Below are 27,587 nucleotides of genomic sequence, written 5' to 3'. Positions count from 1 at the left end.
AGGTACATGATCTCTGTGGGATAGTGGGGTTGTCAGCTCCTTGATGTGTCCCATGAGGCCATGGAAGAATCTCTTGAATATCGTAAGTAAGGTAGAGACTTTTTGAATAAGATGCAGATTTCTGTCATGCAGAGGGCAGTGGACATCCCCTGACATGACTCTGCGTTCTGCCCCTTGAGGTGTAATGGACACCTGCCTCACTAGCTGCCCCAAAGTGACTTCAGGGACAACATCTTCATAAAGCATGTTTACCGTTTGAGAGACTGAGATACGACTTGTGGCCAGTCTGGAGATTTTGTGGACCTGGGAGCCTCTATGTATTCAGCCAATATTAGTGGGGAGGGAGTGAGACAACTCCAAAGGGGCGAGATCCACACGCCAGCGCTGTACTACGGTGCTCGGAGGCTGAAGTGAGCGAGGGCACAGCCACTGCCAAACGCTGCGGGCCCAGAACACCCGTCCTGTCGGAGGCGCGGCTGCGGCACTGCCCGTGCCCGGCTCCGCGGGCACTGCGAGCTGGGGCGGGTATGGGGTGGGAGGCAGCGGGACGGGGCCAGTCTGGAATTTCCGTGGTACTGGGAGTCTCTTTTTAATAACCATTCAACATGAGCGGGGAGGGAGTGCGACAACTCCGAAGAGGAGGGACCCACACACCAGTGCTGTACCACGGTGTCCCGCCGCCTTAGGGCGGGGAGCGGTCGCCCCCCCGCCGCCCGCCCGCCGCCCGCGAGGCGCGGCTCCCACGCCACGGGCCGGTTCAGGCAGGGGGTGCCCGGGGGTGGCCGGCGGCGGGAGGGGCGGGCGGCGCGGGGCCGGTGAGGGCCGTGCCGGTGCCCGCCCCGCCGGTGCCCGCCCCGCAGCCGCCGCGGGGGGCGCGCGGCCCCCGTTCCGGGCGGGGCGGAGGCGGCGGCGCGGCGTGCTGCAACCATGGCGACGGCGGCGGGGCCGGCCCGCCCCCCGCGGGGCCGGGCGGCGCGGGATTGGTCGGGGGGCGGGCGTTCGCCCTCTGCCCCCTGACCCTGCGCGGCGGCGGCAGCAGCGGCAGGAGCGGAGGCGGCGGCTGCTGGCGGCCGTTTCCTGGTGGCCTGGCGGCGGCGCGGGAGGGAGGATGCGGCGCAGGTCTCGGCTGCTGCTCTGTTTCGCCTTCCTCTGGGTGCTGGGCATCGCCTACTACATGTACTCGGGCGGCAGCGCCGCGCTGGCCGGCGGCGGCGGGAGGAAGGTGAGAGCTCATCCCGGGGAAGGTGCGCCCGCTCCGTGCCCCGGCGGCGGGGCGGCTCGGGCCGGGCGGGGGCAGCGCTGCCCGGTGCTCGAGGGGCAGTGGAGCAGGGGCGGCGGTGGGGGGGGGGTCTCCTCACCGCCGCTCGCTTTCAGGCGGCGTGAAACTCGCCCGGGCTGCTCCTTCCCCCTTCCCGCCCGCCCTTCCCCAGCCCTCTTCCCGGAGGGAGATGGCTTCTTTGTGGACTTAGACCGGTTTCAGCCCCGTCACGTCGCTCCCTATCCAACTGCGGCCGGCCACGTCCCGGGAACGGGGGAAGTTGGTGTGGGAGGGAAGGGCGGGGGGGCCCCGCCTGTCTCCGCTCCCCGTCTGCCCCTTCCTTCCTTCTTTCCCCCGCCGGAGTCGTTCGAGCTCGTGTTCCCACCTGGAGAACACGCCGAGGATCCGAGCTGCAAACGCATTTTCCCTTTAGATGCACAGCTGTTTCATTTCTCCTTAGCGCTGTGCCTTAAAGATACCGTTTTCTGACCGGTTTTGCAATATTCTGGGAAATAGCTGGATTTGTCACGTTTCATGGCTGTGGCATGGAAGGTCTGTCTCTTTCTTCGTCTTGTAACAGCTCAGTTACTAATATTCAAGAAGTTGCCTGTGGACAGTGGAGGATTAATTTTTCGTTGTTCTGGCCACCAAGTTGTTAAGTAGACTTTTGAATGTGTTGTAGTAATTCAGTGATCAGGAGCACAGCTGGAAGTTGGGCACGTCACAGTTCACGTTTGTGTCAATCAAAACAAGTTGTTGTAGTGTGATGTGGGAAGTGGCGACTTTATCCACTATCTCTGCTTAGAAAAATAAGTGCTTTTTTCTTTAGTGGGCTTCCCCCCCCAAGATTAGCAAATCGAAGAGCTTTTAGAAACTATTGTTTAAACCTTCTGTTTTGGAGTAGAAAAGGTGAAAAAGCATCTCATAATTCTGTCATTTTTCGCAAAAAAAAAAAAAAGGAAATGGGAAGAGGGCAAGTGAACAAAGTGTGCCACAGTTAAATGGTGTTATTCACTAATATAATGGCTGTCTTCTGTTAAATGAAAAGTAGTGTTTCTTAAGTCTGGCTCTGCATAAAAAGAGAAATATTTTCCTGTTGCTTTGATGCAGTTCAGTTCATCAATGTATGTATTCCCTCTAAAAGCCAGCTGATGTTCCTGTGGCAGATCATGGAAGCAAATACTTGGATGGTTACTTGCGTGAGCAAGGGTCTAGATAATGAGTCACTGCTTGCTGATAATTGGCTCTCTGTTCTGATGTGTCCTGTTTTTTATTCTCTCTGTAGCTTAGGAATGAGTTCAACAGCAACTTTTGATGTAATATATTAAAGTAAGTGTTAAGTATGTATTGCCAGCTACAAGCTCTTGGTCCTTCGAAGTAGATACAGTAGCAGAAATAGATCAAGCATGTGATAAAAAGTAAGGCAGTAGCCTAAAGCTGTTCTTGAAGAACGACTAGAGTGTATTTAGAAAGTAAAAGCAATCTTAGGCTGCTGCTGATGTATAATGGGATAAAGAAAAGCTATCAAGGCAAATGTATCTGTAGATAGAGAAATATGTTTTTAACTCTTATGGTCTGTTTCATTTGGAGTTTCCAGACAAATTTGCAATTCTGTTCAATTCATTTTTACTGCTGGGGAAACTGCAGTGTGGGGGTAGTGATTTGCCCAAGGTCACCTAGAAGACTTGATGAGAATTAAATAGGAAAGAAGCCGGTTTTTCTGTCTAAGAGTCTGGTACTTAATCTACTAGAACCTGTTGCTGTTTATTATTGATATTAGTAGCAGTTTTTATTATAGTTTTAAGAGATTAATGATCCTGATACTTGCTTTGGTAGTGTAATTTGGTATCATTCTGCACAAAATTTAGTAAACCTTACTGGTCTGGGTAACTGGTAAAGTTTAGTGAAGGTAATTTAAAGAAAATGATATTTTGGAGACCTGAGCTGAACCTCAGTGTTCAGTTCAAAAATGAGAAAGTTTAAGACTGTGGTAACGAAGAAAATAGGTACTGTGGCCACAAGTAACAAGTGGGGAAATTAATTATTATATGTGGATTGGTGATTTAGGATTCTATTTTCTGTCAGTGAAGCGTAAAATTTAATCCTGGGCTTCAGCACAGGTTAGCAAGTGTATGTAGAAGACGATGTGTGTAATGTAATAGCTTTTGAATCAGAATAAAAGGCTTATTAACTTAGTGTCAGACACTGGTGTAAAGCAAAAAACACAAACTGTCTTAAACTTATGAGCAGAAACCCTGCTGTTGTAAATTTCTTGATGTGTATGACTTCATGTAGTCCTTATTACTTGCCCAGTATTTCAGTATAATGGAAACAGAAATTGCTTACAGAAGAACATAACTTTTAATAAATTGAAGTCTCTCCCGTGTTCAGTCTGTAAAATTACAAAAGCCAGGAGGGGATAGTTCTTCATTTGTGCGAGTAAGTAATTTACATGTTAATTACAGATCTAGTTATACAAACACAATGTTTTTTCATAAGGATGATCTTTTTTTTTTTTCTGATACACAGACCTAGTGTGTTCTCCAGACATACTGGACTTGTTTGATATGGCACTGAGTCCTGTGGTGTGTTGAACACCACCAATTCCCTTTTTCTTCAGTAGAGTTGAAGGTGTTTGCCCTTTGCCAGGATTGTACCTGAGTAAGAGAAAGGAGTGATTTTTTTTTTTTTTTTTCCTTTTGCTTTTCTTATTAGAGTAGTGTCAGAGTTAATCTAAGCTTCTACTTATTTTGGTTCTCCATTTACAACCTTTCTAATGAGATCTGTGAAGCTATTTGGATGTTGCATTGTGTGGTACAGCCTTGATAAAGTTTTTAGCCCCTGTCAGCAGTGGCGAAGTCCTCAGCTCTGTGTGCCGTGCTTTGACCTGGTAGGAGCTGAGCAGGCATGAAAGGGTCTAAAACACACAGGGAAGAACCTGTGTCGTTGGTAAATGTTTAAATAATAATAACAAAAAAAAAGGATGAAGGTGCAATGCTTCATTCTGTACCCAGGTGTAAAAACTGTAGTAGAAAGAGGTGATATCTTCCACGCCAGGAATTTAGGGTGTGACAAGCTTTTTTTTTTTTCACTCTTTCCATTTCTTCTTGAGAAGAAGAAAAGGGTAGAATCACAGCCTGTCATTCCAAATGTGCTTGAAGGGCACAGAAATGTCTTTTTTTTTTTTTTTTTCCCCCCTTCTCCAATGAACCTCCAGTAAAATTATTGTAAACATGAGAGAGCCATGTTCAGTTCAATCCTTTTCCAACTGGGTCACTGGGTTGTAGATTGGAAAGAGTGAGTCTGATTCACATGTCTAAAGGTTAGAGAAATAGTTCTTACACAGATGGTGCGACATAGAAGAGAGCAAGCCCAACAGTTAGGAGACTGAAAAAAGTGTGGGCTACTTTTGTGTTCACTTAATGTGTTTTATATTAAAAAGCCTTTGTAGTGGAGACTGGAAGCTCCCTTCTTTTCATGGATAAATTTCCTAACCTATAGCAGAAATGGTTCATGCTCTCTGCCTCAGACTTGCATGAAAATGGAGCAACTTCTGCAAGATGGTTAGGAAGCCAAAGTCATCCTGATGGTGTGATCCCCTCCTAAGACTGGTGTGAATTTGAATTTGTGTATTGTCACACGGATTTTGAGTTCTTGAACCACTAAGCTCTTGCACAATAGAGTGACTGAATTAAAATAAAAAAAGAAACGTAAAAAAGAAAAATCAAAATCCACACCAAACCCAGCCAAACCCCCCAGCTGGTTTCTAAAGAACTCACTCTTCTGGGCATTAAGAAAGTAGCCCCATGTAATTGAGCCCTTCAGGCTGGACAGAGGAATGTCTGCGTCTCGTTGAAAATGCCAAATACTTTGCTGCTGCCAAGACTGAAATCCTCTGAGGCCTTCTCAGAAGGAGACCTGTAGGCAGAATGGGGATTTACCATTGAAAGCTGAGGCATCAAGAGAGGCCTGCTAGGTTAAGCCACATCTGAATCAAGGTTAGGAGCCTTCTGGATTTAAGAACCAGAGTCCTGACAAGCTTTTGTGTTTGTTGCCATGTAAAGAATGTCAGTTGTTTTTAAGTTGAACCTCTTGTCACCTCCCACCCTATCTAGAGGAGGAGGCTAAAAACAATATTTCGGTAATAAGTGCTGGATAGCTTTTACCAATACTTCCTAAAATTAGAAACATCTTTCTTGTTTCATCAACTAGAAACCTGTTACTTTCTTGGCTCACCGGATTTACTGGATGTAATGGAGCGAATTGGAGAAATCTAATTTATGGCTAGTTGAGCCACAAGGAGGCAGGCTTTTCCTGTGGAACGGGTTAATACCCTGTACCTAGTGCTGGTTTTTCTTTCCATATTCTGGTTTTGTTTATTTAGACCTTTTTCTTTATCTTGAAGCAGACTTTTGATCGGTGACTGTACTGTGGAGCTAGCTGAGGTGAAATAAAGCCAAAGGTAAAAGGTGATGCTTTGTCTCAAGTATGTCACTCAATCACTTTAAGTAGGGAAAAAAGAAACAAGTCTTGTGAGTTCTTGTTCTATAAAGATAAAACTTTAGAAAAACTCCATTCAGCATACACAAATCTTTCTTCCCCTCCTTTTTTTTTTGAACCCCTGTACTATTTCAGTTACTATTAAATGAGGCTCTTATTGCCATTATACATAATGTCATGTATAGAGCTCTTACTCTCTTTCTACTTAGAGTGTTAGTGTACCTAAGTTTATTTTTGAAGGTTTAAGTAAGGAGGAGAGGAAATACATCTTAACTTTAGATTCATTAATCTGTTTCTGTCAGAGAATGAAATTGTGGAGTGCAACTTGAGTGTCTCTCTCTCTCAGTATGGGAAGTAGAGCTTTTTTCAAGGGGGTTATAAGTAACCTCTCCAATTCTGTTGGCTTCTTTCATCTGAGGAAGGCATTGCCTGTTTTAATTTCTAAATATTAAGTTTACTTTACTGCATCATTTTTAAATGTAACTTAAGTCCCTTATGTGATGTGACAGTAGATGTGATTTATAATACATTGACCTTTAGACAAGTGAAGATATCAGAGGTTAAAAAAGTCAAAATATCATGTGTCCTTTGGCATTTACTTCCTAGAAGGTGCAAGGAGACAAGAAAGGATGTTCCTCCCTATAACAGGTAACAGTTTCTCTTAATAGATCTTTATTTTATACGATTCTTTAATAAATGGGAAAGAGATTAAATGCCCAGGCACTTCAATATTAAATCTGTCATTCTCTCACTAGAATGTAAAAATGTCATACATGTATATTTTCTTAATCTAACATATGTCACTTAACAAATTTACTGTCTTGGCAATTCAATCACTTATTTTTATGGATTACTTCATAAAACTTTGAGTGCAATGAAAAGACAGTTGTATGCAAATTTTGTGCAGTCTGTTTATGTCTGTGGTTGTATATGGCTATTCTCTTTTCTTACCTTCCTTTTTGAAATGCTTCAGTGAGGGATTTTTTTTTGCATGTTGGTATGTCGGGACATTGAGAAATTAGTTCTTTGCCAGAAGACTTGTGTTGTCTCCTACAACCTGCCAGGTTAGAAACTGATGACTCTAACTTTGATACAGATGCTATTGCTCTTGGATTACTGTTAGCTGTTTGTTTCCTAAATGGAGGAGTAGAGCAGGGCTGTAGACAAAAGGGGCTGGGGAAAAAGAATGACTTCTTCAGTAGTTTCATTCAGAGTGGGGTAGTTAATCAGCTTTTCCCATAATTTTTCCCTTTTGTTTGGATTTTGTAGTAGTTTGCCGTGTTTCTCAGTGTTATTCCATTGCTGCTGTGGTTTGCTTCTGTGATCTCTGTGTACAAAGGTTGTAAGTTGTAGTGATGTTCTTTAACAGATACAGTTTAAAAATTAGGTAGTTCACTAATTAATTGTGCGTGTGCCTTACCTGTTCTGTCTTGTCCATCTTGTGATTTGAGGTGTATTGCAAATAAATGCCAGTCATTCTTTCCGTGTGTTATAGATACTTCCCAAAATACAACATGAAAAGTAATATAATAGCACTGTTTTCCAATTTAGAAAAGGCATAATAGGACTTCATGTGAAGTAAAAAATATTAAAGATCCATCTTAGTGGTAATTACTGAAATGAAATTGTTCTCACTTGGTCTTTAGACCAACCTAGAAAAAATATAAAACATTTAAACATATCTTAGCTTCATTCTTATTCTTCAGGATTACATGATCATTCTACATTTTTTCCTTAGAAATCTGATTCTTTTATCCTCTTTTGTCTTGCCTGTCCTTTTCCATTTCTCAGTGTTCTAGGTGTCCAAGTGCTTGTGTATATCTGATACTGTTTGGTTAAAATGATGGTATGTCAGATGAGAGATGTGATATTGTCTGCTGGAAAGCTGCTCACAATGATACTCTACTCCAAAATAGAAGAGAGACTTTTGTACTGGTACTGGATATCCTTGTTGCATGCATAGAAGCTGTTTAAAAATAATTCCATCAGACAGTCTAGAAAATGGTTTTGCTTGGCTTTTGGTGGGCTACCTATAATTTATAAATAATTTAATATACAGTACTTTTGGTTAAGTGAAAGAAAAGAAAGTTTGAAAAGAAAACATTGGGACACAGTTGGTCCCGTGAAGCTCAGGTGAAAAATGTCAGCTGCTAAAATGAAGTCAGTGCAAATGATTTGTTTGAGTTGATTTGATCCACTTAGTTTTCTTAAATAACCTCTGCTTTATAGTAGCTAAGCTGTAGTGGTACAAGTCAATACCAGTCAAGCCAGCTGGTGTACAAACAGTTTTTTAACTCCCTGGCCATGGGTAAAATTGTTACTAAATGTGATTTTTATTAGGACTTAAGAGAAGATGTGTATTGCTAATGTGTTGGCAATGCCATGTTTTGGCAATACATTTGAATTCTAAAAATGAATCTTCAGGAAGCAGTGAGGCATTTGCAATGTTTTCAGGAATATGGGTCTAAATGTCATTGCCCAAATATATCAGGGTAGTGTGGAAATGAAATATCAGTGTGGGTGTTACAGAAGGAAATGCTTAGCAGGTTGTTTTATTGCCATCATGTAATGCAAAGTGGTGGTATCTTAAGCTGTATAAATTTTAAAACCTGGGTGTAGTCTTTCATGCTGTTTGTTTTGAAATATGTAGAGTCTCCTCTGCTGCTTTTCCCTTTCATGTAAGCTTTCAAAGGAATAAGGGCTGCATTGAGGAGGGAAGAAGATAAAAAAAGTTAAATGTTCACATAAAAATATTTGGTTTATGTGTTTGGGACTTTAACGTCATGGCATAAGAGAGTCTATATAACCAGAAACGGAACCACTTAATATTCCCTCTAAGTACGTAAGGTTCTTTCACAGAAAGCTTCGAATGGTGAACCTTTCCTGCTAAGTGGAAGTGAAGATACTTAAATGGGTGGTGTTTTTTTACTTTCCCTCCATTATCTGGAGAACCGTAGAATATGCCAAGTTGGAAGGGACCCACAAGGATCATTGAGTCCAACTCCTGGCTCTGCCCAGGATCATACCCAAGAGTCACACCATGTGCCTGACAGTGTCATCCAAATGCTTCTTGAACTCTGTCAGGCTTGGTGCTGTGACCACTTCCCTGGGGAGCCTGTTCCAGTGGCCAACCACTCTCTGGGTGAAGAACCTTTTTCTAATATCCAACCTAAACCTCCCCTGATATGACTTCAGGCCATTCCCTCAGGTCCTGTCACTGGTCACCACAGAGAAGAGATCAGTGCCTGCCCCTCCTCTTCCCTTCATGAGGAAGTTGTAGGCTGTGATGAGATCTCCCGTTGAATGAATTATTTTATGAAACCAATAAGTTACTGACATATGCTAAGTAAATGTTTACTTATCATTTTCTTAAGTGTTCATTTGACATGTAGTCCTATCATGAATTAATCAGTCCTGGAATGTTTATTGTCATGTGGCAGTCGTTAATGATCAAGAAAGTGAAAAAAATCAACATCTATTTTCTTTCTATAAACTGTGACTGCTGTATCCCCTGTTGGAATGCAGTGTATTTTAAACTTCTATTTGGCTTTAAGGTAGGCATTTTATTATTTTCTTGTTTGTTTGTGTGTTTTTCTTGGTGCATATCACCTTGTGTTGAGTTGTTGTTCTTTTGCAGAAACAAAGTAACTTGTTAATATGACAGCCTTCCAGTGTCTCCTGTGCAAAGTACTGTCAATGCTTTTTTTTCCCTAGTTGACTTTTCATCTGTCTAAACTGTTTTATTTTTCCTACTATCCCTTTTTTATACATTGGTGTTGTTAATTGTTCAGAGTACCTTTATTGTCATTTAAACAAGTTAAAATATGCTTGTTCAAATAGCTCCATCCACTGACAGGAGCACATTAGTGTAAAGGGACTATGTGGACAGATGCTAGTTTTGAGCTTTGCTTATGAAATTCAAATGGGAAAGGAACAAGATAGTAAAAGAACAGCAAGTTTGAATTTTAGAGCATTCCATATATCCCTGAAATTGCTGTGTAGTGAACATCAAAGGCAATAACTTGGATTTGTCTTCTTTATAACTATGGTCTTGTATGGAAAAAAAGAGTCTATTGCAAAAGTTGCAAGTTCAGTTGTTAATAACTTTTCTGAAGTTGTAAAATTGTCATAGAACCTGGGCACTTTATTAAGGGAAGCAGAGCATAACTAGAGGTTCTGCTGAGTTCAAGCATTATCAAAATGCAGTAGACTGCCTGTACTGAGTAACAGGTCTGCTTGAACAAAAGAACTTTAGCCAAGGAAAGACTATGCAAAAAATTGGCACCAAACTAATGCTATTGTGTACAAATTCTCAAAGCGCTATGACTTGATGAGAAGAAAATGTTTTCTCCTTGTTTTAAGTTCCAAATGTTTAGCCACCCTGGAGATAATGAGCATAGCTGAAATTTGTTTTGGTTACTAAAATAAATTTTCTCTAGCTGGCCTGTTGGTTTATGGATGGTCAATAAGTATGATTGTGTGTATATATGGATATACGCTTCAGTGACATGAAATATTAAGGTTTTTAAATAGCTTGGCTTTTCTTTTTCTTGCTTCTCTTAAGTGAAATGGAAAAGTCTGTTCACTGAAGTACACTTTGGTTCTCTTAAGACCTTGGTAAGGAAAAGGAAAGTTTTCTTCTCATAAATTACTTAATTTGGTAGCGAACTGCTCCTGAGTAATGGTGAGCAGCCTCTATACTTATAGGTTGCATTGTTAACTGTTGGGAAACATCCCTATCACAAAACCAGTGCTGTGGTAGGTGTGCCTACCAAGAGAATAGGGGCGATGGAATTGCAGTATCTATCTGCTGGAGTGTGTTGCAAAATTAGCTTTGTGTATGTTGTCCAGACAGTGTAATAAGTTCTTGTTAGGGCTGGTTGCTTGTCTCCTGCTACAGTGGAATGTGAAAGTTCTTCTGGTTACTGTAGCAGACCATCCATCAACAGCAGCCTTCTCACTTTCTCCTGCACTATCTATGTGGAGCCAACAGGGGCTGTTCTTTAGTGATCTCGCAACACAATGTGTTCCTTTGCCAATAGCCACTGAAATGAAGATGTGCTATGTCATTTAGCCTCCACAGATGTTGAACCGACTGTTCCACCATGTGGAATAGTTATAACCCATAAGCACTATGTTAGTGAATACTTTTTAAAGGTTTAATTAAGGAAATGTTCTTTTTTTGTTCCACTGACACAGCATGTAACTCTTTCAGTGTTCTCTGTAAGTACTGTGGGTGAACAGTAATTGTAGCAGGTGCCCTCAGGGCCCAGTGAGAAAGTTGGGGCTTGACTCTCACTTGGTGCTCTTCAAAGAACCATTCTTATTACCTCTTAAATTGATAGATGTTGATCAAAGACCATGTCCCCACCCCATATGCTAAGCTGTATGCTTTCTGTTAATTACTACATCTTAAGGACTTGCAGGTCTTGATAGTTAAATAAAAAGGCATTTGGAGTGTGAAAGAAGTATTTCAACAAAAAGTAGTGGGCAGTAGGCTAGCAAGTATCAGCATTTCTTTGCATCCTTAGGTTTCATACTTAAAGCGCAAAAACTGGAGAACCTTGACTTCTCTGTACAGCAAAAAGTGTGTCTGAAGGCACTTTTTCGAGGAAGCTTTTTTTCTTTATAGCGGCATAACTGCAAGTGTTGTTTAGCCTGGTAGATTCTTAGTTGAAAGGTTGAACTGGTATCACAAGAGTTAGAGATATGTTAACTTACACTGATCAGAGGTGAAAAAATTTTTGAAGGACTTCTCCACAGTGACTGCCGGGTTTGTGAGAGACTTGGTAAAAACGCACTATGCCTTGTTAAGGTACAATTTTTCTGTTATTCCCAGTAATATCTGAATATTTTCTAGCAAAAATAAGCAAGAGATTGATTTTTATGTTTGTGTTAACCTAGATCTAAAATACCTGTCTTTATACAAAGCAAAAGCTATTTGCTTAAAAATCCATTTCACTTACCTACTGAGATAACTAATGCAGATCATAGTGGTATTCTAGGAAAAATACTTCTTGCATCCTGGGAACAATAGTGAGAAAACCAAGATGTTAAAATCAGCCTGCAATCATCTAATGCTTTTTCATGTGCTTGCAATTCCAGGAGCCAGAAACTTAGGCAAAACCTGATTTTATACACACGGATTGTCCTGGAGTGTGACTTTCCAATTTTTTTTTTTTTCAGTTTGTCATTATTATTCCCTAAAGTTTGCAAATGTTTCAAGGTTGGTCGTGATTTTTCTTTTTTTTAGCTAAGCATGTAGAAAATACTTTTGATGATTTCAGACAGTATGTTTGCTAGGTTGTCTCTGTATAAGAAAGCTTTTTCTTGATAAACTTGGCTGTTGTAAACACTGTTCAACAGTATTGGAAAGTCAGGTGAAAAGACCACTTGTTCAGGACACTTTTGAATGTAGTTTGCATTATAGCACTGTTTAGAGTCACGGTTCCAAAGTGCCAAGATTGAATGGTCGTAACAGGTTATTTCTACGCTATGGAATTAGAAAAGGGGTTTATTCCTAGTAGGATTGAGATATCTCTGTGTGAATGTTAGCTGTGGTCATATAGTAGAAGTTCTCATGTGGTTATCTCTTGGTGTGGCATTTTGCTCAAACCCAAACTTTTTCTGTATCTCAGCAAATTATATTAGATTATTGGGTTTTATGGATTAAATCTCAGTAATTGAATGGATTTAAAGAAATTATAATATCACAAATTATACATTGTATGGATGGGATAGCTCAAGCTTTTCAGTCTTCAGCATTGAAGTGAGATGGGACCTTATGCTGCTTGCTAAGCTTACTAGAATGTGTGCTGGATCTGCCACAATTGCCAGGCTAAGCAGTGAACCACATCTAGTGTCTAATCTTAGTGTGGTTGGTGTTGACCACTTCTGAAACCTCCAGTTCACCTATGTTCAGTTTGGTTTAGAATTGTGATATTCTAATGTTTATTTCCAAGAGCAGCTACAGCTCAGATGCAGGCAATGGTTTGGAAATGTCATGGCATTTGTTCAAATTAATTGTGATTGTGCCTGTCATGTCATGATGTTGTCTCAATTTCTGTGATAAATTTCCAGTGACAGATCTGGAAAATATGGAAGAAAATTGATGTAAAAACTTTCTTCTACTTCCTGAATGTTATGTATCCTGCAGTGATTTTTTTAAAACTTAGAGAAATGTTCTTGGTGTATTTAAACAACAACAACAACAAAAAAAGACGGGTTAGGGAAGTTGTTCAATGAATCTTGGAGTTTAGGAGTACTTAAGATGTTAATTCCTTGAAATGGATTACTATGCCTGAACTGATTCCTTTTTCAATTGTAAATTGCTTTGAGGATTTTTTTTTTTTTAGGGGAATTTTACTGGAGTGATTTGGTAGAATCTTGTGAAGACTTTAAAACCTACATGAAAAACACTGGGTTTAGTGCACCCAGTTTGTGATGAAGGCAGTTCATAATATTGAATAAACGAGGTGCTGGATGCTAGCGCATGCATGTCCTTGATAGTCGTCCATGCCATCTTTTAAAAAAGATGTGACTGGTAGAGCTTATGGAAAACTGCTGTATGTAAAATGCCAATTTCTATTAAAATAGTCCATAGAAGCGCTGAACTTACTGGAGTTTTAGACTTGAAGCACTTGTTTCCGTATGCAAAACGAGTGTCTGTAGTTTGTTTCGATTATTAATACTTTTTTTGTTTGAGTCTTATATACCATCTTATTTTGAGTTTATCCCTAATTCCCCTTAGCTATATGACTGTGTTGCTTTGCTCTTGTACTGTCATAATGCTTTGTCAGAACGTCCTGGCACATGGTGGGTTTTTTTTTAAACATAATTAGGTAAGGCAGGTTTTTAGGTAGAGATTCTATTTTATTATACAGGTGAGGATAGATGTAGAACTTGTTTTGGCAAAATGGGTGTGTGATTTTTGTTCTTGGTGTTGTTTTTTTTTTTTTCATTTAAAACGAAGGACAATGACCTTCTCATTGATGCTGATAGTTTGCTGCTGTTTCTCCTACAATATTTGAGAAAATCTTATTTTTGCTTAGATGTATGAACTTTGCAGTAACACAGCTTGATATCTGCAGTTTCAAGTGAGTTGAAGACATTCGTCTCCTTTTGTCTTCTGTAGACTGAAGCAATGCACTCCCTTTCCCGGAGGAAGGTGATAGAGAGGGAGTTAAATGATCAGTCTGGAAAACATACTTTTACATAAGCATCTTATCAGTATGATTAAAAAGCTCTGTGATCAGCTAGGGCTTGCAGATACCCACTTTCTAGCGCTGAATTGTTTTGTCAACTGAAGGAAGAAAGTCTCCAGTGGGAGAGTTTTTGGAAGTATGTCAGTTGCTGTTCTGGCAACTGCAGGATGTTTTCATTTAGACTGTTCTCATGCTCTTACTGGCAGTAGGCTGTAGCAGCTGGGATGCCAGCATGTTTGCTTTCTTGGGACATGGTTTAGGCTTCTTTTTCAGGCTTATTGGTTTAAGACAATAATTGTATAGTAATTTTTTTCCCCTGAATTTGAATGGCTTTTTACCGTTATACAAATAGTGAAGAAAATGGCAATGGAATGAGAGGAAGTGCAAGTACTCTCTTCCCTTCTAGTTTTGGAAGTTACAGTGGTTATTGCATGCCTAAATGCTGTTATTTGCCCCTAGTTCAATGACCAGACACTTCATTCTTTTCTTCCACAGAATCACAGAATATTCTGAGTTGGAAGGGAGAAAACAAAGCTTTTCCAAGCTCTGCCAGTGAACAGCAGTGCTTGACAGTTACCGCAATGATATTAGCATGGATAGAACTACTGTTGAGATGGGAATTGACCCAATTATACTCTTTGAATAGGAGCATAATATGGTATGGGCTGTATTTCTACTATTCCTTTGAGTGCTAGCATGCATAAATGTGTGGTCTTAATTTGTCCACATTAACTTTAATTCCCTAAATACTTTAGCCTAGCCTAATCTATCTCACATGTAGCACCAGGTAGTTTTTCAGCTGTTAACTTGATTCTGCCTTTTTTTCTGGAAGAGCAGTTAGTTCTAGCTCTTATCATCGCATACTCATGGCTAGGCTTCGTGAACGAAGATTTAGGAAGGCTCTATCCACGTTTGTTACAAGCACGCTGGTGGCTAATGAGGCTCTTATAGTCCTTCAGATAATAGAGGTGACTTGTAACATACTCTGCCCTCTTACTCCTTTGGGGACTGAATATGTACAGCAGAAGTTATATTAGTTCTATTTCCCCAGTTTCTGTGCTGTGCTCTTTAGTTTGTATTTGAATCTCTAGCTGCTTTGCTCTTTATATCATAGTTGAAAAAAAGTACTAAATTGTGTACATAAATCGCATATTCTTTCCCTGCAAGAATAGAAAGCTACTGATACTGACACAGCAGTATTCCTGCCATGCAGTAAAGAATATGTGGTGAATACATCCTGGGAAATCTGCTGTCTAACCAGGAGCTTAAAAAGAGAAAGTTAGATGTATCCTTGGTTATTTTCCACTAACTAGAAATTTTATGATGTTAGATTTAAGCATTAAATGATTGTGTACTGGTAGAATATGAAACAAAGCTCAATGTTTCTGTTTCAATAAGTAATTTAAACTAGGAACTGGCTGCTTCTGTTTCTCATGCCCATGCCCAGTGTTTCTGTGGAGGAAGAAGGGCTGCAGGAATCAAGTAATTTTAATAGTGTCTGGCAAACACCGACATTTTACTTGTGTTCTGCAACAGGAAAGGGAAAGGTAATTATGCAGGCTAATACTTTGTTTTAAAAGGCTTAGTATCGGTTGTACATGATTTTCATCAGTTGCCAACAAAGCATTCTGTGTAAGAAAAGGAAGAAACAGGTTGAAGATAAGCTGCAGGTCATAAAGCAAAAAAAGGTATTTTAGAAGTGTAGCCTTTTACTTCCCTATCTTCTATCTCAGAAAATCATCACAAGGCCTAAGAGAACAAATGTGTTTTTCAGTAATCTTACTGTTAGTATAAAATGCTGCCTGTATTATCTACTCTCTGCATGAAAGTCAAATCCAGTTGAAGTGAAGAAAATCTGGGGAGAATACCATGCTGCAGAGTTGGGGTTTTTTTGGTTGATGTTTATTTGTACTAGTAGTAACAATATATAATTTTAATTATCCTATTACATTCTCTTAGCTTTGAGTTTTACAAAACAATAAATAGTCTCTGTGCTAAGAATAACAAAGTGGTGTTAGACTGAGCTGTTCAGTATACCTGTTTACCAAGTTTATTTGCAGATGAAAGCAATTATTTCCCATTAAGAGCAAATATGAATGGAAAGCTGTTCTCTTCATGTTTGTTTTGTTGTTTGGGCTGTTGCATCCCTCTAGTTGACCTTTCAGTCACTTCTTGACAACTTGACTGATTTATTTCTTTTTCAGTCACATCTGGATTTTAATGATAACAATTGGGTTTTTTCATAGACTGTCAGCTCCCCTCAGATTTGCATTAGCAAAGAAAGAGGCTTCTAGAAACAGAATCCACATTTGTCGTGGTACTACGATGTCTTTTTTGGCAGCTATAAAGTATGTCATATATAGAGAGAAATTAATTATGTTGTGTATGGGTGTTCAAAACTAAGAAAAAATATAGTAGTCATGGTGTGTTATCCTAGGATGCCAGCTGATTTTGATTGTACCCATTTTTGATGGATACATTTTAAAAAAGGTTTCAAATTGCAGTAATCTGTAAAAATCTGGGTTTTCTGCAGCCACAAATCGTGCTTCAAAAACTGTTGGAAATACTTAGCTGGCTGAGAGGACCCACAAGTGAAGTTACAGCTTGAACTGTGGCAAAACTAAGGTATTGAAAATCTCTTTAGAGAAGGCACAGTTTACTCTGTAACCATCGCTGTGATTACAGCTCTTGAAATACTGGGTTTAGGTTATCTATAAAGCTAGAATACATATCCTTTTTTTGCATTGGTGGCTGTTTGAGAACTCACAGTAAGTTTTGACAGGTAGTGAATTAGATCCTGGTGAACACGGGATGCCTGTGGCTCCCACTGCATTCAGTGCCTCTCTGTGGTACGGAACAGTTGGCATTGAACTTGTTTTTTTAGTCTTCCTTTCTTCTTGGGCCATCGCTCCTGCTAGTAAGTGGTGCTGGCTATAAAGGTGTCAGTGCCTATCTTAATGTTGTACAACTTCAGCATATTTCAAAATAGATCAGAAGGTGTTTTGAGAGGCAATCTGTAATTATAAAAGAGAGGTGAAAGTGACAACTTAGTTTTTTAAAGGGATTGGGTATCTACAAATTTTATCTCGTTTGCTGTTTTTGCAATATGGTTTTCAAACTCTGCTTCAGTGGTAGGCTTGGGCTGTTCATTGGGAGAAGCTTTTTATTCCACAGCAGTGTTCATTTGCCAAGGCTCTATTTTGCATCTGCCTTTTTAGAGATGCACTAGTTCTAAATGTGTTGCATGTTCAGCATCCCTCTCTGTCCACCTTTGTTTCTTGAAACAAAACCCGTCTTGTCATGTTGCTGTAAAAGAAATTGGAATGGAGTTTTCTACTATTCCAACAAGAAATAATGAGCACCATTTTTCCAAAATATTTTTACCATTTGATGTAAGCATGCTATTTTACTTTATAAACTGTTTGCATTGAATGCAAGTGGAAAGTATTATGTCTTATAAATAAAGGCTAATTTAATCTGCTTCTGATATTTTTGCCGTTGTACTGTTTACAATTTAAGACTTCTTAAATATGCTGGAGTTGTTTCTATTTGAAAATAGCAAAATATGTGATTCCTTCTTTCATATCACCATTTATTCTCGGTTGCATTTTGAAGCAACTGTCGTGTTGGAGCCTTTGGTTTTCTACATGGGGCTGCAGACCAACACCTTATTTTCTACATCTTGGGTTGTTAAACAGTTGTAGTTGAACATGCGTTCCAAACCAGAGAAATGTTAACCTGAAATGTCACAAGGATAGGACTTTATAATAATTTACTCTACAAAGGACTGAAGAAGTAGAGTAAAATCCATGTGGTCAGGTCATTTTTACTTTATTTTTGTCTATGGGAGGAAATGCACCGTTACTGAACTATTTTATGGCATAATAATATGACCATATGGTCATGATTAATGCATAAGTGTGCTTAATTAAAAATTTGACAGTCCTTTTTTTTTATTTCCTCTTTTTGTTCTCCTCATTGTATACTGTTAACTAAGAGGAATGAAATCTTAATCTACACTATTATTTTCCTTGACAGTTACAGAAAGTGATAACCTTTGGGAGACCAAATAGCTCCCAAGAGTCCTTGTAGAAGTATGTTGTTCTATATAAAAAGTCTTCTGCAGAGCCTGAACAGCATCTTCCACATACAGTTGTCATTATAAAAAAAAATCTCGGTGCGTAGCCAATGCTTGAAATTCAACAAAGGTTTAGTAAGCTTTCTTTGAATCATTTTACAGAAGTGTGCAGAGGCTACCAAATGTAAAAGTTAAAATGAATGCTTATTTTCAACATGTTACTGAAAAACATTCAGTTTTGTGTTCAGATGATTAGTTCATTTCTCTACCAAGAAGCATTGTCGGCTCTGATCCAGAAAGGGAGCTTTGATTGAGTTTGTAAAGATCACTGAGTAGGTTCTCTTCCTATGCTGACTGGCTTTCTTTGCATCAGGTAACTATGTTGTCCCCCTGACTTTTCTGCTTTCTCCCTTCCAGCTGATACTAGACTGCTGCAAATAAGTAGCTGTGTAGTTCCTGTTCTCACGAAGTTTTTTCTGAGTATCTTCCTACAAAGTTGTGCTATTTTGTTGTTCCAGGTTTTAAAGGATTTAGCTGCCAGTAGGAGTTACCTGTTTCACAGTGGTGCTTTTTCTGATGCAAGCCGTACGTGTAGGCACTGACTTAGAGAAAACAGAATTTTTGACTGTTGATGTTTTTGACCCTCAGCACAGACTAGTACACTCTGAGGAGGGAATTACGTAAAGCATTGCCATAAAACAAGGATAATTTTTCCCCCCTCTTGGTGAGGGTGAATCCTCAAATCAGTGTGAAAGGGGGAAGTTCAGAAATAAATCAAAATAACACAATCGTTTTGCTGCTGGAGGGAAAGTGTGACACAATGCTATGCTGATGGTAACCAGAACTCAAGGAATATAACAGTCTTAAAAAAAATCACAGTGCTTCTGGGTGAGACTGTGTGTGTTGGGTGGTAGAAGGGTGGATGGCAGTACTTCAGTTTGCTGTATCAGGCAATTTTATGTTTCAAACTGATCTTGGGTATGAATTTATATCAAATTTTTGAATGAAGGTTAACTTAAAGATGTCTTCACAAGGACATTTTGAAAAACAGTTTCTGCCAGATCTGGATTTGTTTTCATTGTGGGCTTTCTTTTTCCAAAGAAATCTGCTCTAGTAGCAGTCTTGGAGTCTGTGTTTGTGTGGCATGGCATATCTCCAAAGGCTTGGAAATTTGTTTTTGAAGAGTGGTGATGTAGCTATTTCTTTATTCTTGTTGCATACAAAATCAACCATCTTTGTTCTGCGCATTCTAACATATTCATTCCATGAAATAGATACAGCCCTCAGTATTTTTCCTTGAAACTTGCCTTGCCTTTGTGACATTGTCAATTGCTTGGCTTGAAGGACTGGATTTCAAACCCATGAGTTTGTATTTACTGAGAGGGATATAAAAATTAACAGTTCTGCTTTTCACATCTGGCATTTGTCCATAGCAGGTACTGATGACAAGAGTACAATATGTGAGCTGCAGAGAAATATGCTCTATTGGTGCCGATTATCAGCACATATATATGGGTAGAAATTACCACAATACAGAAACCCCCTCAAATTCAGCCTTTGAAGCTGTAATATCAACAGCTAGATTCAGAAGTTGAAACATTATAATAAGTAGATGAGAGTGGTTTCTGGATTTTAAAATTTTAACATTTTTGGCTGTAAGCAATACTGTTGTTGTACTTTGATGAAGCCGGTATTTGTCTGATGTAAGAAAAAAGAAATCCATTTGTTGGCTTTTTTAACAGCAATATACAGGAATTCTTGCCTGCCATTGCTCCCTTTAACCATATGACTGCTCTTAAGGGTTTTTTGTCAGTCAAGTGTGGTTTTCCAATGGAAAGGTCAAGTTTTTCAAGCAGTCTTCCTTTCACATTACCATAGTAGTAGTATCGTCATACTGTTGAGTAGCTTGTTTTCCCATTAGGAAGCAAGTTTTATGAAGTACTGCATGGCCACTTATCTGTTAAATCAGTGAATAAGTGGTCTCAATTTCTTCAGAAAGTAAATAAACTGACATAATTATTTTGTTAAGGGCCAGATTTTAAATATGCCCAATTCACTGTAATAACCGATAGACTGATTCAGTATTGGCCACTTCTGTAGAATGCGCATCTGCTAGCCTCCGACCGTGGGTGGAATGGTCCTTGTCTTGAAGTTTTGGGAAATGGGACACTTAATTTTCAAGCTGTCACAAACTCCAAAGGCATTCATTCTGGAAAAAATGTTTCAAACCCCAAAGCTTTCTAATTCTGCACAGACTTTCATGGAAGCTTTTTATAAAGGAGAAAAAGCAGATTTTCCTTTTTGTGTTTTGGGATTTAATTTCTCAGGAACTGCATGTATTGAGGGGAGTGAAATTCTTGTATTGAACATAGAATTGGTGCTCCTATGTTTAATAAATTAATGGTTATAGTTTTAACTGTTACTTTTTTTTAGAAGAGCTTTTTAATTTTTGACAACTTTTAAGAGACTGAGAGTTTTGACTTTATTTAAATTTCTCTTTACTCAATGTTCTCCTTTAAGCAGTAAGAACTGTTATTTGTCAGTGTGTGATATGTCTGAATGAAGTTTTTCATTTGGGTGCCCTTATCCAGTCCCCAGTATTGTTATTCCCCTAAATCTCCTTCCTCTCTTATTTGAGGTAGATTGAATTTGTTTCTTTTTAGCAGATTTTTAGCTATAAATCTTTGTGGCTTTTCCTGTAGAGAAGGAAGAACATAAGGAGATGAGTGTGAAGAGCAGTGTCACTGAATTAAAAAGGAAATCTGGTGTTGGACTTTAGCTAATTTTCCTAGTGTGTCTTGCTCAGACAGCTGTGCACGGCAGTATGTTTTTACAGGCAGCTATGAAGATGTCTTCTTTGAGGGGTGGGAGTATGACAGTGTTGTAGACAAAATACTTAGCAGCACAGGGTAGAAAGGAGACTCTGGAAGCAAGAAGAACGTTTGGCTATTTGTTTTCAAGTCAAGCGTATGACTATAGCACTTCATTCATCTGTGCTCAGTGTGGTGGGTTAACCTTAACTGGCCACAGGGTGCCTACCAAGCTGCTCTATCACTCCACTCCCTGTCTTCATTAGGATGGGGAGAAAATATAATGAATAGTTTGTGGGTTGAGATAAGATCACTGAACAATTACTGTCATTGGCAAAACAAATTCAACTTAGAGAAATTAATTTATTGCTGGTTAACAGATTAGGATAGTGAGAAAAGAGAACAAAAACAAAAACCACTTTTCTCCACCCCTCCCTTCTTTTCAGGCACAACTTCATTCCTGACTCTTCTACCTCCTCCCTTCCTTTTGTCATATAAAAGTACTGTAAAACTCAATTATTTTTTAATTTTCTGCTTGTTCAACTCTTTAAGTGAGTAGAAACTCATGGCATAACTTAATGTAGAAAGGTAGTAAGGAAGGGAGTGAACAATTCCAGTCCATAGTTTGTAGGCACATTTACAGTGTAGTAAAATGTGCCAGCTTGTCTTAAACATAGGAATTATGACTGAGGATAAGGGGCTTTTGTATCATTAATAGCATGACCATGGACCTCGAACAATTTTATACATTTTTGTTGCAGATGCTATCATCATGTGTTAAAACATGTAGATTGCTGAATAAAACAGCAGTAATTATCAGTGTGTGTGGGTAGAATCTAAACAGGTGTGTTCACTGCCACATTTTGAGGAAATAGAAGTTCACAGGATATAAACCATTGATATAAACCAGTTACTAGTCTTGGTAGAGGTCCCGTAAACGTGTGTGAGGCCTGTCATGTAATAACTGGATTGTTAGACAACATGCAAGAGAATGTGGTGATTGGCTGTATCTACCTTGCCACACTGCTAAAGTTTGCTTGCCTTACAGTATGTGTCACTAACACCTAGGGTGTTTTCAAAGAATTTTGAGCCAGTGCCCTTTATTTTTGTCTATAAATTCTGGTAAGATGGTGCGTTGTTTAGAAGCAAAGCAGTAGTGATGAGGAAACAATTTTCTGTTTACCTTGTGAATGTCAGTCTAACTAAAAGCAGTCTAGCTCAGGTGTGAGACTTGGCTTTTGCAGGAGCCCTCTTTTAATCAGCTTATTAACATTAATAGGTGTATGAGATCTCAATTACTGTGTATCAATACTTACTTAGCAGGAATAGATAATTTACTGGGCAATACTACTGAGTACTTTACTAGAGAGTCTGATAGACTCAGCTGTTATGCAACCCATAAAGGAAAGAGGAAGGAAAGCAGAATTGAGGAAGGGAGCAGGATAGACGTTCAAAAAAACCCATTAGGATTGAAGAAGGGCAGAAGAAAAAAATATGAAAGGATATATACCAAAGGGTATCAACACAGCACAGTAGGAACAGTTGCTCTGCTTTAGGAGAAAATAGTTGGCAGAACAGAGGGAGTGGGCACTGTATAGCTGAAGGAGCAGATGGGTCTTAGCAAAAAGAGGGTAGATCAGAGACTGAATTTAAGCATATTATTTTTGATCTTGTGCCTTTAAAGTGACAGTGGGCAGACTAAACACCTGTTCTTTATCATCACTTTTTAGGAAATGTAAATAAGCCTGAATGTTAATCTAAAACTTCACCTCAGCTTACTTGTAAAATATTTGCTGGTGTGTTTATTCCCTTCGGCATGCTGAATTACTGTTGTGGATGCAGCTGGTGTGAGCCACATCTATTACTTCATTGTTAATGTTTTCAACCAGCTGTAATCTGTTTACTGAATGCTTAATTTCATAGAATTGTAAATTGTTTAGGTTGGAAAAGACCTTTAAGATCATTGAGTCAAACCTTTAACCCAGCATTGCTAAATCTCCCACAAAACTATGTCCTGAGCATCACCATCACAACTACACATCTTTAAAATACCTCAATGACTAACAAATTCTGTGAATGTAGCCCTTGCATGTCATCAGTGATGTTTTTTTCTTCATATGGATGTTTTTTCATCAGCCATCAGGGCATACATGAGTATAAGCCTTACAAATTTACATGAAGAAACAAGTATGGCCTGTTTTATTTGATGTTTGTTTGTGTCTTCAGAAATTCCTAGCACTAAATTGTAGTTCTAGATTCTATGAAATTAGAACCCTGAGATTTCTATAAGGTACTGCTAGTATTAGGCTGCACAACTTGAAGTGGCAATTTTTCTAATCATTCTTGATTACATCTTCATTTCTTGCATGCCAGAGGTAATTAAATGTTGACTAATTGTAGTGCTTTAGATTTTTGCTGACAAAAAACTACTTTAGAAAGTGCAAATTCTTATTCTAGTTGTGGTTCTCTTCTTCAAGACTATATTTTAACACACAAAAATATCCCTTGGAGACTGTCTAAGCAAAAATGAAAACAATCTGAATCACAGTGTAATTGGCCTCCTTGAACTACAGTAAGCTGTAGAATTAGCTGACTTGAAATAGTGGTACTTATTGCGTGCATCTTTCTAAAAGAATAGTGGTTCTTATACCTGCCAGTCACTTCCATGCTTCTTTTACTGAAGTCCAGGATATCAAAGGGTTGTGTTTTCTACAGGGTACTTACTGAGTAATTGAATTCCAGTGATAGAAAATTCAGTTTTGTTTCACAAAGCAGCATACAAATCTGTGCTGCACAAAGCTGAAATATGGAGCAGCCACAAATGAGCTCCCTAGTTGTGAGTTAGCAAGGCGACATTGCAGTTTATTGTAGCAAACAGCTACCTATGGAAATTATAGGAATCTGAAAGATGTCCTCGAACACTAATCTAGAAGAGGTTGAAGTTCTGATGATGCTCTTCAGCATTTTAGATTGTAAGACTTGCTTTTTGGTATGCCAGCTGGCATAACTAGTTGTATATCTGAAATGAGTCTATAGAGGGGTAGAGGGTAAAAGTTGACACCACTCTTGTCAGTACACTTTTCTAATGTTCTATTTGTCAACTTGGCACACATTTTCAAGAGTTAAGATATAAATTGTTGAAGATGCATCTCTATTTCTCGTAAACTCCGAGAAAGTTTTATGGAAATTCAGTCAATATCTCATAGTATTTCTATAACAATTTTTTAAAAAGTATCACGTACAGTCTTGCAGATTTTAAATACTTATTTACTGCTGTGAATATATAGGGTTATAATTTTAGATAAGGCAAAATATTCTTGGCACTTCTTGCAATCATACTTCTTTAGTTGACTCAGAAAATAGAGGTTATAGTGATTTCATGGCAGAGTGACCACAGAAAAATAATTTTTAGTACTGAAGCAGATCTTGGTTTTGGCTTTTTAGTTTTGCTATAAGGCACACTCACAACCAATTGTTAAAATAAAACTTTACTTATCTAGCCTTCCTGGTGTGTTAGAAGAGTATTGATTGTTCTTGAAATTGATTTAGAGGTGCAGCTTGCTGCATGCCTCTGTGATGACTATATAAATTCTCTGGGCCTGTTCTGGATGTGGGGGTTTTCTAGTGTTTGTATTATAAACAGCCTTCTGACTGGGCTATCGGCCCTGCTGTGTGTGCTGCCCAGGAAATGGGCACTGCTAATATGACCTCTGAAGCTTTACTACAACCCCCCACACCTTGCAACTTGTGAGCGGTCATTTAAATGCAACTTTTAATGGCCCTTTGTTAGACATAGAAAGCATCTTGCTGGGAGGATGAATGCTTCTAATGTTCCTTAACGGCTTGCTTTTAAAATCATATCAATAACATTTTCTTTGTCTAATGTTCTATTAGATTAGTTTTTCATGAGAGGTTGTATCTTGTTTCTGCAGCTTCAGAACTGCACTTTGTCTTCAGTTAACAATCAGTAGAGCCAGTCGCATACAGATCTACTGCTTTCTCAAAGTGGTTTTGATGATTAAAACTTGATATCTGTCACTGAAGTAAAACTGTGTTTTCCCCTCCACACTAATCTCCCTTGAGTGATGAGCTTTTGAAACTTGACTGTCAGTTAAAACAAGAGTTGGGGCCTGATAGTCTGGGTGGAACATGCAGCTGAGGTTTTGGATGAGACCCCAGAACTTGGTGATTTTTAACTGGAAGTTTAAAATTGATGCAGTGTACTGTAATTTGTCTTCCATTAATATTCCAACCATTTCTGTTCTACTTTCTTGTCTTCCATGGTATCTTAACTCATCTCCTTAGCCACTTCATCCGTTCCTCTCTGCTCTTTTACTGCAGGAAAACGCTTGGTAGATATATATATATAGACCACTCTTCCCTTGATTGATAGGTTATGTTGCACAGCACATTGGGTGTACAAGCACCTGTGTTCAGTCAGTTTCCTGATCACTGCCTCCGGAACTCCAGTGAATCTTTCACGGTTCTTAATGTTTCTGAAGAGTCTGTTAGTAATCATAGTACTAAACAGAGGTTTAGCGGTTCTGATCCTGGACTGTTGTTCTGTGAAGAAATGGGTTTTATTGTTACGTTCTACCTGCTGAAGCTCCGAAGAGCTGCCCAGTCCCCCCAGTTTCTCTAGCCTCTAGTAGCAAGTGTAGCATCCAACTGAGCTTCTGCTCCATCTGAACAGTGGAAGTTAATGTTTTCTTCAGGGGTGCTGCAAAAATGTTTCTAATTTAAAGCTGTCACTTTGTTTTTATAACTGTTTTGCAAATAGAGTTAGTTACCAGGTTTTTGTAGGTTGCATAGTTTCTCAGATAATTATTGGAAAGATGCCATTATTAGTTAAGTTCATATTTCTGTAGTGTTTGGGAAAGTTTTGAGCAAGAATATCAGGATTTCAACAGGGATGCTTCACTGTCAATTTGCTTTCTATTAACTCCTGAAAGATTGTCTTTAGGGAAGGACAAATCTAATGTCTGACAATCATGAAGGAAGTTGAGAGATGTCCTGAGACTCTCTGCCTTCATTTGAGGTGATACTCCTGTTACTAGTGGTTTGTTGCTATTTTAGAAGGAAGTTTAGAGAAGATACCATCTGATCTAGACAGTAGCCCCAGCTGAAAATAACTCTAAAATAGATATGCTTACCCATTTATATTGATGTTGCTGAAGGCTTGTTCTGTACCTTCTAAATTTCTTTGAAGAGTAAGGTCTGTAGGAAAAAAATTTCTAGAGTTATTTGAAGTTCTTTGATAATAATAGAGGGAGGAAAATGGTCAGCAGTGCAAATCAATATGAAAAATCAGCAGAAATTTAAATATTTTTTTTCTTTCCACGTGATCTTTGCTTTGGCTAAAATTCAGTAATTACATAATCTCTTGTCTGTCCTGCTTAGTTTGTCTGAGTACTTGAAAATTCCACAGAAATTACCTACCTGCCACAGATAATTAAATACCAAAATGCAAATGCTGGTAATACTTGGTATTTCTTGTCTTGGTTCCCTATGTTGTTAACCTTTCATACTTTATTTCCCACAAATTATATGCAGGTCTTCCTGATCACAACTTTGTGTGAACATACTTGTTTTTGCACTAGCATGGATGCCAGTTCCAAGATGCTCTAAAGAAGTTAAGGGTTTTTTTTAAGGTTGTTACCTGCATAATTATGGTTTTGAAAGTGAATTTGGATAAGATAAATAATAAAAGATGTGAGTTTTAATGACCCTCAAATTATCTGGATGGATTAAAAAACTTTCAAAAATCAAATGTGTGAGAAACATGAGCTATTCCTACTGTATAAGTAGTGTTCAGCAGTTTCTAAGCAGACCCTGGATATTTAACACGCAGTTTGACGGTTCAGGTTATCAGAGAAAAAGATGCACACAGACTATCAGTTCAGTGAGGGGAGAAATTGCTTCTTCCTTTACTATTCAGTGAAGAAAAATGTTTTCTACTCCTTCATGTGAAGTTGCACTATTTTTAAGAGTTTGTTCTTTACTTCACCTATGTCTTCTGCTAAGGTGTGGCAATTCGTGGTTGATCTCCTTTGACAAATCTGAGACTAAAAGAGTTTGATGTTTTACCCTTTGTTCTCTCACTTAAAACCAAAATGTAGGGAAAACTTCGAGGGCACAGAGCAGTGTTGCAACCAACCCTTTTTCAGATTGACTTTTAAATTTTCAGTTGAGCAAGAGTTTACTTGGAAAAACTGTTATATCTCATTTCTTGCTGTTCTTTTATTGCAAGTTGTTAGGTTAACGATATCTTTTGAAGTTTGTATCTTCTGAGGCTGTGAAGTCTGCAGTGGTTTGGATTCCTGGTTATGAAAACATTTGTTCAGAGCATGACTGATAAATTAAGACAAAGCTTCCTTCCTTAGTTTAAACAGGAAAGGAGCATGGTTGCTTTTGAAGACTCGGGAGGGCTAGGTTAGCTCGTGTAAAATGTCTCTCTGGGAATTCTAGTTAGCTTCTTGCAAAGATATTTCTTGAAATGCATATGGAGAAGGAAATACCCTTTCAATTGCAACTTTCCTCTCTCATGACTGCAGGAGAAAAAAAATTGTATGCCAGGAGCTTATTTTTGATCTGTATTGAAACCGTTGACAAGGATTGTAATATTCCAATGGCTCTTGGAAGCTTCTTTGTGGAAGCATGATAATTATATATTTAAGGTATTTTGTACCTTTTTAGATACTGGATGTCTTAAATGCCTTTCTGGAGCTAAAACAGTT

General features: G+C 38.9%; 1 protein-coding gene across 1 annotated transcript in view; it reads left to right on the top strand.

The window, feature by feature from the left end:
• Nucleotides 1-1,056: 1,056 nt before the first annotated feature.
• Nucleotides 1,057-27,587, top strand: part of GALNT2 (polypeptide N-acetylgalactosaminyltransferase 2) — a 90,318-nt gene continuing 63,787 nt past the window's right edge. The window contains exon 1 of the mRNA XM_027721320.2: nt 1,057-1,222. Within this exon, the coding sequence (XP_027577121.1) occupies nt 1,109-1,222 (114 nt within the window). The 5' untranslated portion in view covers nt 1,057-1,108. The remainder of the gene's footprint in view (nt 1,223-27,587) is intronic.

The sequence above is a fragment of the Pipra filicauda genome, unplaced genomic scaffold (genome assembly GCF_003945595.2).
Source record: "Pipra filicauda isolate LSUMZ 115617 unplaced genomic scaffold, ASM394559v2 scaffold16_size7369187_pilon, whole genome shotgun sequence".
NCBI classification, from domain to species: domain Eukaryota; kingdom Metazoa; phylum Chordata; class Aves; order Passeriformes; family Pipridae; genus Pipra; species Pipra filicauda.
Note: the sequence above shows the minus strand (reverse complement) of the source record. Positions and strands in the feature narration are given on the sequence as shown.